This window comes from Gymnoscopelus braueri, assembly GCF_963280865.1.
Source record: "Gymnoscopelus braueri genome assembly, chromosome: 15".
Lineage (NCBI taxonomy): Eukaryota > Metazoa > Chordata > Actinopteri > Myctophiformes > Myctophidae > Gymnoscopelus > Gymnoscopelus braueri.
In genome coordinates this window covers 28,598,229-28,610,741 of record NC_137620.1, presented here as the reverse complement: position 1 = coordinate 28,610,741, position 12,513 = coordinate 28,598,229, and the positions used below count along the sequence as shown (strand labels likewise).

Sequence of the window (12,513 nt, the reverse complement as noted above, 5' to 3'; positions counted from 1 at the left end):
AAGAGCTATGTGTGAGACTTTGTTTGTTTTTCTTCGCACCAAGCATCTTGAACACATGGCAGAGACACAGTGTTATGTTTTGCCCGTGACTCTTATGACTTAGGATAGAAAATAGCCCTGTGACTGATTATATTTACTGCAACGTGCGTGCATAAACTGTTGAGGCTGAGGGATTTTTAAGTTGCCTCCTAAGCCCTATAATTGATGGTCTCCCACCGTGCCAAAATGTATAAAAGATTAAGACAAAAATTCATAAGGCATTTATTATTACCATAGAATACAGAATCCCTTCTGTGCAGCATTTTTTACAGAACTTATAAACTGCACCACGTTATTGAGATCTTATTTATTGGATCCCTGTCCTGCCTTTACTGTATGCATTTTAATCTACACACAAAGTCTGATTTATACTTTGTCATATGATGGTGTTGCATGATGAAAATAACTGATCTACAAGTTCTTGTAGTTTGTTGTTGTTGCATATGCGATGAACTGCTGTTTTTGGTGTGACACCATGGTACAACGGAGCATAAATTAGGCATGAGGACTCAGCTGTGAATGCACTCATCTCTTAATTACTAGGAAGCAGGTGTGTATGCAATTAAGTAAATTACATAACACACTTAATTTTATTTTATTTTATGGGACATGCATAATAAGCTGCCTTTATAAAATAGACGGAAACAGGGGAAAGGGGCTGGTGGGTGGTCTCAATGGTCCCAGAGTGACACCTGGCTCTCTATATGACTGTTCTACCCTTAACCATGGTTCGAATGAGATACATACCGTGTGTGTGTGTGTGTGTGTGTGTGTGTGTGTGTGTGTGTGTGTGTGTGTGTGTGTGTGTGTGTGTGTGTGTGTGTGTGTGTGTGTGTGTGTGTGTGTGTGTGTGTGTGTGTGTGTGTGTGTGTGTGTGTGGAGGGGGGGGTGTTCAAATTAAAGTACAAGAATGGTGTTGAGCATTAACCCATTAAAACCGGGAAAGCATCTATATGTCACCACTTTATCCATGTTTTATACTATATAGCGTGGCACCGTGCCGCGCTATGAGCTTGTAGATCTGCTATTTTTGAAAAATCTCAAACGTTTGTGTATGTATGTATGTATGTATGTATGTATATATTATTATTATTATTTTAATTAAAGTAATACTAGGTAACGTTTTCAAAAAAACTAAAGTTAAATTGTATATCTTTTGTGAGTGGCAAAAGTTTCACCACACCCACTGCACCACTCCATGAATTTCACCCCCGGAAGCCTTTTATTTATATATTTTGTATTGAACGCTGTCGGGGGGGACTTTCCCGGGAAAATGTCATCTGGTTTTGGCCAGGAACTACCGCAACGGTTTCCTGTTTGGCCAGGAACTACGCGCTAATAACAAAAAGATTTTAAGAGAATGTAGGATTGGAAGATCGAAAAAGAACAGAAAAAGAAAGCACAGCTCATGGTAACTAATGCTCCACTGGCTAAGAGAAACGATCCGCAGATAGTATAAAACAATTAAAAGATCGCTTTTTGAAACGCTTCCGGCTTCCGGTGAAAACAAATGGAATTCTGGGTAATCGAGGACTACGGAAATTGTATGCAGTGACGGTAGTGACCAGCAGAGGTTGCTAAAAATCGTTATTTGTGAATCTGCATTGTACAACTTTAATGATATTGGTTATTGTGTCATTGTGGCAAAAGTAGTGAAAATGGCAGATCTGCAAGCTAGAAAAGCCTGTTCTAAGATGTTTCCCTACAATGACATGTCCATAATAGGGACGCTATAGGTTGAAAGTGGTTAAGTCTGTCTGTGAGTTGTATAAATATTTAACCAATGAAAAGTATTAACAAGAGCTTGTGGTTAGGTAATAACTGACCTGAAAAATGTTCTTTTTTTTTGTTTTCAACGGTTTTGGACATACAAGGTTTCCATCCGACAGATACGATACAGTGTATATATATAATTCCACTCAGGATGGAGCTCTGTGAATGAAGGAGAATGATGAGGTGATGATGTGGAGGATTTTCTCCCCTTTTAATCAGGATATCTTTATGCTGCGTGGCTCTGCGGGAACGCCTCACCTCATCAACCATCCTGATCCCCCCCACAGGAAGCCTGGCTGCGTGGCCTTTTCAATAATGTAGAGACCACAGAGCAGGGGAAGAGAGAGAGAGAGAGAGAGATGAAATAAAAGAGAAAAATCTATTTCCTCACGCTGTTGGAGCCCCTTCCGTGACATTTACCTCGAGCCAAGCCCTGGACGTGTGTGTGGGGGCGTGCGTGCGTGCGTGTGTGTGTGTGTGTGTGTGAGATGGAGGGCCTGATGCCAGGCTAATGATACCCCCCGCTGCCACACACACACACTCTGGGCACAAAGCTCTCCCGATAGAACGAGCGGCCTTTACTATCATACAGAGAGAGGGAGGGGGGGGGGGGGGGTCGTAAGGAGGAAAAAGAGAAATTTTTAAGTGCAGTGGACATTTGATGGGAGAAAGAAAAATGGGAAGAGATGGGAGAAATACAGATATTGATCGAGGGGAGGGGAGAGGGGAGGAGGGGAGGAGGGGAGGGGAGGGGAGGGGCGGGGAGAGGAGAGGAGAGGAGAGGAGAGGAGAGGAGAGGATGGATGGAGAAGAGATTCTGTAAAACAAGATGACAGGTTGGAGATATGAGAGACGGAGATACAAAGGGGGAGGGGGGGGCTTGCTGCGGGGGAGAGTGAGTGAAAAGGGGAAATCAGTCCTCCGGTAATCCATCAGTTCCACCTGTTGGCATTTCATACTTCATTAACTACACCCCCTCCCCATCTCAGCAGAGGTGCTGTACATTTACTCAAGTACTGTACTTTTGAGGTACTTTTACTTTACTGGAGTATTTCCAAATTTCAATACTTCAATACTTACTTTTACTCCACTACATATCTAGTTACTAGTTACTTTGCAGATATAAATTACATTAAAAAACATTAACCACTTTAGCCCTATTTTATACATAGGCTATTTGAAAATAGCCGATCTACAAGCTCACAACGCGTCGCATCGCGACGCGTTGTGAGCTTGTAGATCAGCTATTTTCAAAAAAAAATTGTACTTTTACTTGTGGTACTTTAAGTACATTTTGATACCAATACTTTTGTACTTTTACTCAAGTCCATTTTGAACTTTTTCCCACCACTGCATCTCAGTACACAATGTCTATCATTATCCACCTGCTCCTCTCTCTGGGGGGTCTCCAGAATGTCACACACAGTGTGTGCTAATGGGGGGGGGGGGGAGAGGCAGAGATGGTATATAAAGCTCTGCCGGAACTTCACCTTGATTCGCTGATACAGTGGGTTTGTTTGTCTGTTTGTTGATTGTGACATATTAACCACAGCCTCCTCCTCCGTGAGGAAGTGAATCTGCTGAGACGGAGAAAAGCCCACAGTGAGGCTTGCCAGTCATCATTAGAAATATAAAGTCCCAGGGGGGGGGAATTATGTGACTCATATGCAATTCAGCATGCTTTGCTGGTGAGCTAACGTGACAGAAAAACTAGAATCCCTTATATAATGTACAATAGGACAGTGGTTCTCAACCTGTGGGTGGGGACCCCCTGGTGGGTATGGGGGGGGGGGGGTTCCCCAGATGACAGTGAAGTGTAGTGACAATGTAAGGACTTTTCAGACCTTTTTAATACCTAAAAGAACAAAGGAAACAAAGTCAAAAGTAATCAACAAACTAGGCCTAAAAGTATAATATTTTCAGATGTAGTGGAGTAGAAGTAGAAGTACTGAAAATTGGAAATACTCCAGTAGCCTAAAGTAAATATACCTCAACATTCTACTTAAGTACAGTACTTGAGTAAACGTATTTAGTTACATTACACCACTGCTTCTCATTTCAACGAACAGTGAGGTAGATCGGCTGTTTTCGCTATTTTTGAAGCTTTTTTAAATATATTTTTTGCCTCACGCCCCCCTTCTGTGATCTTTGGCGCCCCCCACCCAAGGGGGCCCGGGGTGGACCCCCTTGGGTTATAGGACGCATTTAATGACTCTTCTTTCGTCCGGTCAGTTGTCAAGTCAAAGTGGACTGACAGTTGTAAAAGAGGGTCACATCTCAGTGTTTACACAGAGAGGAGGGGGCCAGCTCTTATCTGATGCTGTCAATTGGCCAGCTCCAATTGGCCAGCTTTCCTGGAAAAAAAACAGCACAATACAACGGAAAACATAGTTTTCATAGCAGAATGCAGTGGTTTTCAACCTTTTTCGCGTCAAGGACCCCCAAATTGACACATATTAGCCCATGGACCCCCATTTGAAAAGATATGCCAGGGACTCAACCAATTTGATTTATTGGGGGTCCCAATCTACACTGTATCATCATCATTGGTGTTCATTTAACTCTGAGAGTGTACAAATGGAACCAACATTTGGTTCCATTTGTACACTCTCAGAGTTACAGACACATAAGGGTCAATTTGGTTCCTAACTATTAATTTGCCTGGGGACCCCCTGGAACCCCCTCAAGGACCACTGGTGGTCCCCGGACCACTGGTTGAGAACCGCTGGTCTAATGTAGTGATGTCCAAAAAGTAAAAAAAATATAAAATCAAATAAATACCTGAGAAATGTAGTTTAAGGGTTTTGACATTTCACAACTAAATCCTGGGAAGATCTGAATTGCAAAGAGCTTCAGTATCAAAAAGGTTAGACCACTACATTTAACATGTCAGTAAAATAAACATCAACCCTTTCAAATACTTAGTAATATTTAGCAACATTAATAGAGTCGGTAAAGAATCTGATAGGCCAATGCCGACCCCATGCGGATGAAATGTTTAACATTACTAGACTCAGGGATGTTACAGAGAAAAGAATCTGACAGGCGAACACTGACCCCATGTGGATGAGACACATCATTGCAAGCAGCTTATTTGGCAGACATGCCCAGTGACTGATAGAATTTCCTTATCACAGTGCTGGCTGGCCTGGTCCCATTATAAATTCCCTGCAGCTAAGAGCCATATCTAAACCTCATACTAAAAGCCATTATGATTATCACATCAAAACCCTCAAAACCTGCTAAGAAGACTGCCAAAGCAGCAGTGGTGGAAAAAGTACTCAAATGTTTTACTTTAGTAAAAGTATCAATACTGCAATGTAGAAGTACTTAGTTACAAGTAAAAGTCCGGAATTCAAAAGTAAAAGTACAAAAGTATTGGTATCAAAATGTACTTAAAGTACCAAAAGTAAAAGTACTAAAATGTTTGAAAATAGCAGATGTACGAGCTCACAACAGGATGCAACGCTTGTGAGCTTGTAGATCGGCTATTTTCAAATAGCCTAGGCATAAAATAGGGCTAAAGTGGTTAATGTATGTTTTATAATGTAATAATTTATATCTGCAAAGTAACTAGTGACTAAAGTTTTCAAATAATTGTAGTGGAGTAAAAGTACAATATTTGCCTCTGAGATGAGATGTAGTGGAGTAGAAGTAAAAGTATCAATTGGAAATACTCAAGTAAAGTTCAAATACCTCAAAATTGTACTTCGTACAGCACTTCGAGTAAATGTACTTAGTTACTTTATACACCACTGCGTAGCAGCAGCTCCCTGGCTAGGTCGGGCCTGCCGCTCTTCTCCAGGCAGCGGGCGAGGTGGGAGGCCCTGGTGGGGTGCTGCGCCGCGGGGGTCCCTCTCCTCCACAGGGCCAGGAGGTGGAAGGTCTGGGCCGACGGGCAGGCCCCGGCGCGGAGCCTCACCATCTGGGTGGAGCTGCGGCACAGACGCAGGGAGAGGACCAGGTACGCCACCTCCTCCTCCGACAGCTCCTCGGAGAGCCAGGAGAGAATGGAGTCTGACAGAGGCTCTGGAGGAAGACACAGTGGAGGAGGGGGGGAGGGAGGGAGAGAGAGAGACAGAAAGAGAGAGACGAACAGACAGACAGACAGACAGACAGACAGACAGAGAGTTTGCTGTTAAATCATAATGGAAATCTAAATAGGTGCTACAGAGGCACATGATAAGGCACTGTTGCATGGAGGGATGAAGGAAGTTGGCAGGAATAATGGACAGTTCTACATTCACTATTCTAAAACGGTCAGTCACAATGCTTGATTCTGATTGGTGAACAGGCACTAATCTAGTGTCTACTAGACTAGTCTCGGAACTACTTTCTTGTAGAAGTTGTTCTTGTAGCGAATTATTAAGAACTGTTTTAATTGGGACGTGTCTATGATTTTCATGTTGCCATAATTTGTAACCGTTTTAGAAAAGCAATAAGCAATGTCTCAGAGATTGAGCCTTGTGTCTACCTAGGCCTCTCAGCCATTATAAAACACTCTAATGGCTTATTGCTTTAGTATAGTGTGCGGAGTGTCCATGGAGAGAAAGACAGAAAGCAAGAGAAAGACATTTCACTGACCTGTCTCATATAACTTCACTTTTGTGCTCATGGGTCGGTTGATGGTTCTCTCTATCTGAAAGGGAACAGGACGGCCACAACATTGAATAATGTTTTCTTTCTGCATGGTTTTAAAGTGTCCTTGTGGTATAGAGTTTCTGTTAGTTTGTAGGCCTACAGCAGTGGTTCTCAACCAGTGGTCCGGGGACTACCAGTGGTCCTTGAGGGGCTTCTAGGTGGTCCCCAGCTAAATAATTGAGAGTAACCAAATGGACCCTTATTAGATCTTTAACTCTTGAGAGTGTAAAATGAAACCAAATGGACCCTTACGGGTCCATTTGGTTTCATTTTACGCTCCCAAGAGTTAAATTATTGTTAAACATCTGCATTACTTAATTAAAGAATTGTTATTTCGATAACGTTTGCCTGTTATTATCTCTCCTATGGTACCAACATCAATACAGCATGGAATTGTGGACAAAATGTTATCCAACGATAACAAAATATTCAACGTTTTGGTTCTGAGAGTCAAAATCTCATCAAAACGCTGGTCCGTGGCTCAAATTCCGAATAAATAATGGACCTTGATATGAAAAGGGTTGAAAACCACTGGCCTACAGTAATAGTACCTTGGGTAACGTCAGCGACAGCTTGCACATGGGCTCCCCCAGGTGGCTGGTGTTGGAAGGTACCGTCCCGTCACCTCGCCACACCAGCTGGTCTCTGGCGATCTTATAAAAGATGGCCGTGCCCTTGTAATGAGACGAACTGTAGTTCCCGAACGGGTCCACTTCCGTCAGACGCAAGAGGAGATGATTCTTACGCTGACTGTGAAAGGCGATACGCTCGTATGTTCCGCCATTTTGGTTGTTTTGGGTTCCTGTTCAAAAACACAAAACCGAAGATGACTGTGAACAAGTCTTGCCATGTTGTTGTTGTGTCGTTGTTTTGTTTTTACGTCCTAATGGGCAGCACAGTACAGGATTTTCTGAAAAAAGTGGCTCGTGCACTATGAATTATATATTTTTTATACCACTTTTTGGAAATCTTTTGATGACATATCTCTTTTTTGTAGTATATATGTGTACAATACACATATCTACTGACAGTCCTGAGTGTTAAGTAGGCTAACACTTTACTATGTATTAAGGAAGGGTAGAGAGGGGAAGGGCTTGCAATACAGGCCTTGAACCTGATTCAAATCCCGGAAGTCACACTCATGAATGAGGACAGGTTAAGCCACCAGGGTGTCTAACTTGAAGAAAACTGTCGACTTTTCAGGTGAATTGGAGCTTTTGTATGACAGCCATAATACCACATGCATTACTGCGATCGTGGGTGTGATAGTAACACAGCTAGGCACAACTTAAGGCTTAAATACTGTCGACATCATCAAAGGACTTATAACCACTGTAAAGAACATCTGGGGTATTACTGTCGGCAGCATGGTGATTTTACCGTTTTAGCAGGGTTTAATACGCCTCCATGGGAGTTTTCTTCAGCACGGACCTCACAGCTGAGCAAACAACATATCGACAGTGTAAATTAAGAGGTCCGCGCACCGCACATACAGCGATAGCCGATGCTCCACAAACACTGACATTAACATTCCAAACATCAAAACGGTCGGACAGGCCCGAGCAAGATTAACATTTATGTTCTGCCGCTCCAGTGGCCTCTTTTGTAAACATATAATTCATCAGGTTTATTGTAAGGTCTAAGGCATCTGGAGTTGTGGCAACAAGCAGCGGCAAAGATAAGGCAGTGTTGACATGACAGGGCTGTTAACTCGCTGTCTGCTGACCCCACCTGATACCTGGGACAGCTTTATAGCGGGTCTTGGACGTGCCGTTGCCATAGTCACCTTGTGTGTGTGTGTGTGCGTGCATGCACGTGAGTGTGTGTGTCTGTGCGTGTGTGTGCGTAATTGATGTTTGCCATCACGAAATATCTGTTTCTCAACACATTCCTGTGTGCCTCAAACAGAGAAGTAGACCGAAGATAAAAGAGAGTTCCAGTCATTGTTTTCTCGGCAGAGAAAGCATCCTATGTTTAGGATTATGGAGTCCGTGTTGACGCAAACAACATTGTGGAGAAATATTGTTTCTACTGTTCAAAACATGGAGCACAAATTCAGTGGGAAAAGATACAGGAGAGTGGGGACGCTATACTGATAAACTCTGAAATATGAACTCTGTCAATGTTTAGACCTCTCAGTTGAGAGAGGATGCAATTCCAACCTCCCAGCACATATAGAATTATTTGTATGTTTCTCTCTTCTAGGCTTATGCAAGTTTGTGTCTTTCAGAATTCCTGTGACATTCATTTGTCATCAGACAGTAAGAAAACCTCATTCATGGTAAGCTTTCATTCCAGCATTAATGGTTATGGCTATTGGTTATGGCTCCCTACCTGTGGAGGTGATGTTGCCACTGAAACGGATGAGCAGTTGGTCTCCCTCGCACATGGGAATCTCCGGTGAGGGCCCCGGAGGGCCCACGTAGCCCTGGGCCCCGAGTTTGTTAAGTTCCCAGCTCAGGTCTCTGCTGGGCAGGGCAGTCACCAGGACGACATGGGGCTCCTTGAGTTGATGATGGAGGATGATAGTGACCGCGTGGCGACAGATCGACTCCTCGAGCTCCTCCACCAGGGAGACGAGATGGGAAGGACGCACTGAGGAGAGGAGACGTACCACTAACAGTCTGGGGAGAGAGAGAGAGACAGAGAGAGAGACAGACAGACAGACAGAGAGACAGAGAGACGGAGACAGAATAAGAGAAAGAAATTGAGTTTAACTGAGAGATTAGATTGCTGCTGAGTGGAGTAAAGATTAATCCACTACAAGGGCCATTCACATGCAACAGAGAATTAATATCTATTCCACTCAATATTAGTGTTGAGAAACGACTTTCAGATAAGAAATGGTAGCAAATTATGATGCGTGTTCATCAAAAGGATTGTTCTGTAACATACCGCTCAAATAAATTTCACTCTATTCTATTCTATCTAATTAATTCAACAAAGATAAGAAAGAGGAAAGTTCAGATAAAGGAAGAGGAAGTCAAATCAAGGCCACCAATGAATTATTTGCATACTGCTGTTCGTATAGTGCTTGGCAACGTATCGTCACCACGGGGGGCGTGGCATAGTAGCTGCAGACATACTGGTGGGGGTCAATGTTAAGTCAACCTTTGTATCCCCCACCAAGATGTCCGCTGCTCCAAACACTTGTTGACGCCCCCTTCAGGGTTTTTTTTCTACGCACTATTGTGATTGCCTATCCAAATCCTTATTGCTCAACAGGTCATTGCGCTAATGAAACCTGGTTATATTCTGACTGGGAAAAGTTAAAGGCCGGAATTCCTGGTATTCAGTCCCCCAATGCTTTACCTCAACCACATGGTTTATGTAAGTTCCTTATGTCTAATCTTCTGTGTTACAAGCAGCAGCATTCCCTATTTCAACTTCCACTGGCACTTGCCTCATGTCTTGAATGATATCATTGTGTTCATTAACGTTGAACCCTTCAACGTTATGGCCCACAAATACTCTGCTGGTTGAACATCAAGACAAATCTTTTTTTTTTCTTCACTTTTTCTTTGAGTAAAATGTAGAACATTTAATTTGCCAGACACCTCATAGTTTGGCCTCACAAAGAGGACAAAGAAAGCTGTGCACACCTACCCATAAACGATGGGTGGAGGAGGTGATGACATACCTTAAAATTGAATGTTTAAGATTTAATATTGACTAACGCTCTGACTAACGCTCTTGTACATGCTCTGCGCATGTACAAGGTATTCCACTGCCCTGCCAGCGCTCAAGAGTAGTGAAAATAAACAAAACCATTTCGCTACTCACAGAAGCAAAGGCTGTTTTGTGTTGTTGAAAGTCTATTCTCCGCACTGGGGAGCCTCTCAGCACCCCACCTACTCTGTAAAATACACTTTTTGGGCAGAAAGTAAAATATGTCAGCGAGACGGAAAGAGCGAAGTCACTAACGCTCTGAACCAGGGCTACTAAAAACCATGCAATGAAAAGCTGTTCTATTGCCTCCCTTCATTTTCTCATCTGGGTTTCCCCAGGTACCCAATGATTCCCCAGGTCAAGTCGAAAACTGTTAACCCTTTAAGACCGAGAACGCATCTGTGTCATTTTAAAATTTCTTTGGATATTCAAAAATAGCAGATATACAAGCTCATAGCGCGGCACCGAGTGCCGCGCTATGAGCTTGTAGATCTGCTTTTTTTTTTATCTTGAAGATTTGAGCAAATCTTTGAATATATATATTTTAAAAAAATTTAACTCAAATCTTTGCTTTTGGGGATTCTACAAAATTAATGTCTTCTAAATCCTAAAAAAAATGTGTTGCTATAATCAGTGGTTCTCAAACTTTTTCATGTTAAGGACCCCCAAAATTATATGAATTTTGGCCGCGGACCCCCATCTCAAAATATTTTGTTCCAGGGACCCCCCAGAAGTTGTAACAGAGTTAAAAATGTTCTCTACGGATTAAGATATTCAAAGATTTGCACACATTTTCACGATTAAAAAAAAATAGCAGATCTACGAGCTCATAGCGCGGCACTCGGTATCGCGCTTTGAGCCTGTAGATCTGCTTTTTTTGAATAGCCAAAGAAATCTTAAAATGACACAGATGCGTTCTCGGTCTGAAAGGGTTATAGGATAGTCTGATAGTTAGGACCGCTATGATGATGATGATGATGATGATGGTGATGATGATGATGATGGTGGTGGTAAAACAAAAATCTTATAATAACACCACCAGGTTACATCCATGCTACTGACAGTAAAAACTGCTCTTTATAGTCTGTCTTCTTAGTTTGCAAAGTATAGTACAGAAACAGAACCAGAAATGTGCTGTGAAGGCAACTGAACACCTCTGCCCAGCCAACATGTCCACCTGGGCCCCATGTGGGGCACATGTGGGCTACTTGGGTACCAATTGGGCATGGGCTTGAACTGGGCAATTGTAGTGGGTTCCATATAGGTTCTATATGGGCTAAGTGGGCGCGGGCTTGAACTGGGCAAGTTTGGTGGGTTCTATGTGGGTTATGTGTGGGCTAAGTGGGCATGGGTTAGAACTGGTCACCCACGTCTGGGTCCCATAAGGGTTATGTGTGGGCTAAGTGGGCATGGGTTAGAACTGGTCAAATATGTCTGGGTCTCATATGGGCTATATGTGGGCTAAGTGGGCATGGGTTAGAACTGGTCACACATGTCTGGGTCTCATATGGGCTATGTATGGGCTAAGTGGGCATGGGTTAGAACTGGTTTCACAAAAGTGGGTTCCATATGGGCTATGTGTGGGCTAAGTGGGCATGGGTTAGAACTGGTCACCCATGTCTGGGTCTCATATGGGCTATGTATGGGCTAAGTGGGCATGGGTTAGAACTGGTATCACAAAAGTGGGTTCCATATGGGCTATGTGTGGGCTAAGTGGGCATGGGTTAGAACTGGCCACCCATGTCTGGGCCTCATATGGGCTATATGTGGGCTAAGTGGGCATGGGTTGGAACTGGTCACCCTTTTCTGTGTCCCATATGGGCTATGTACGGGCTAAGTGGTTATGGATTAGAACTGGTGTAACAAAGTGGGTTCCATATGGGCTATATAAGGGCTAAGTGGGCTTGGGTTAGAACTGGTCACCCTGTACTTGGTCTCATATGGGCTTTGTACGGGCTAAGTGGGCATGGGTTAGAACTGGTCATCCATGTCTGGGTCTCATATGGGCTATATGTGGGTTAAGTGGGCATGGGTTAGAACTGGTCACCCATGTCTGGGTCCCATAAGGGCTATGTATGGGCTAAGTGGGCATGGGTTAGAACTGGTATCACAAAAGTTGGTTCCATATGGGCTATGTGTGGGCTAAGTGGGCATGGGTTAGAACTGGTTACCCATGTCTGGGTCTCATATGGGCTATGCATGGGCTAAGTGGGCATGGGTTAGAACTAGTCACCCATGTCTGGGTCTCATATGGGCTATATGTGGGCTAAGTGGGCATGGGTTGGAACTGGTCACCCTTTTCTGTGTCCCATATGGGCTATGTACGTGCTAAGTGGGCACGGGTTAGAACTGGTGTCACAAAAGTGGGTTCCATATGGGCTATATATGGGC

At 43.4% G+C, this 12,513-nt stretch overlaps 1 protein-coding gene across 1 annotated transcript in view; it reads right to left on the bottom strand.

Annotated features, from left to right (window-relative positions):
* Positions 1-5,557: 5,557 nt before the first annotated feature.
* The window catches only part of dthd1 (death domain containing 1), a gene marked incomplete at both ends in the record, with an annotated part of 28,985 nt that continues 22,029 nt past the window's right edge, over positions 5,558-12,513 (bottom strand). Inside the window, 4 exons of the mRNA XM_080450882.1 lie at positions 5,558-5,841; positions 6,397-6,451; positions 7,005-7,255; positions 8,788-9,077. Of these exons, the coding sequence (XP_080307008.1) occupies positions 5,558-5,841; positions 6,397-6,451; positions 7,005-7,255; positions 8,788-9,077 (880 nt within the window). The remainder of the gene's footprint in view (positions 5,842-6,396; positions 6,452-7,004; positions 7,256-8,787; positions 9,078-12,513) is intronic.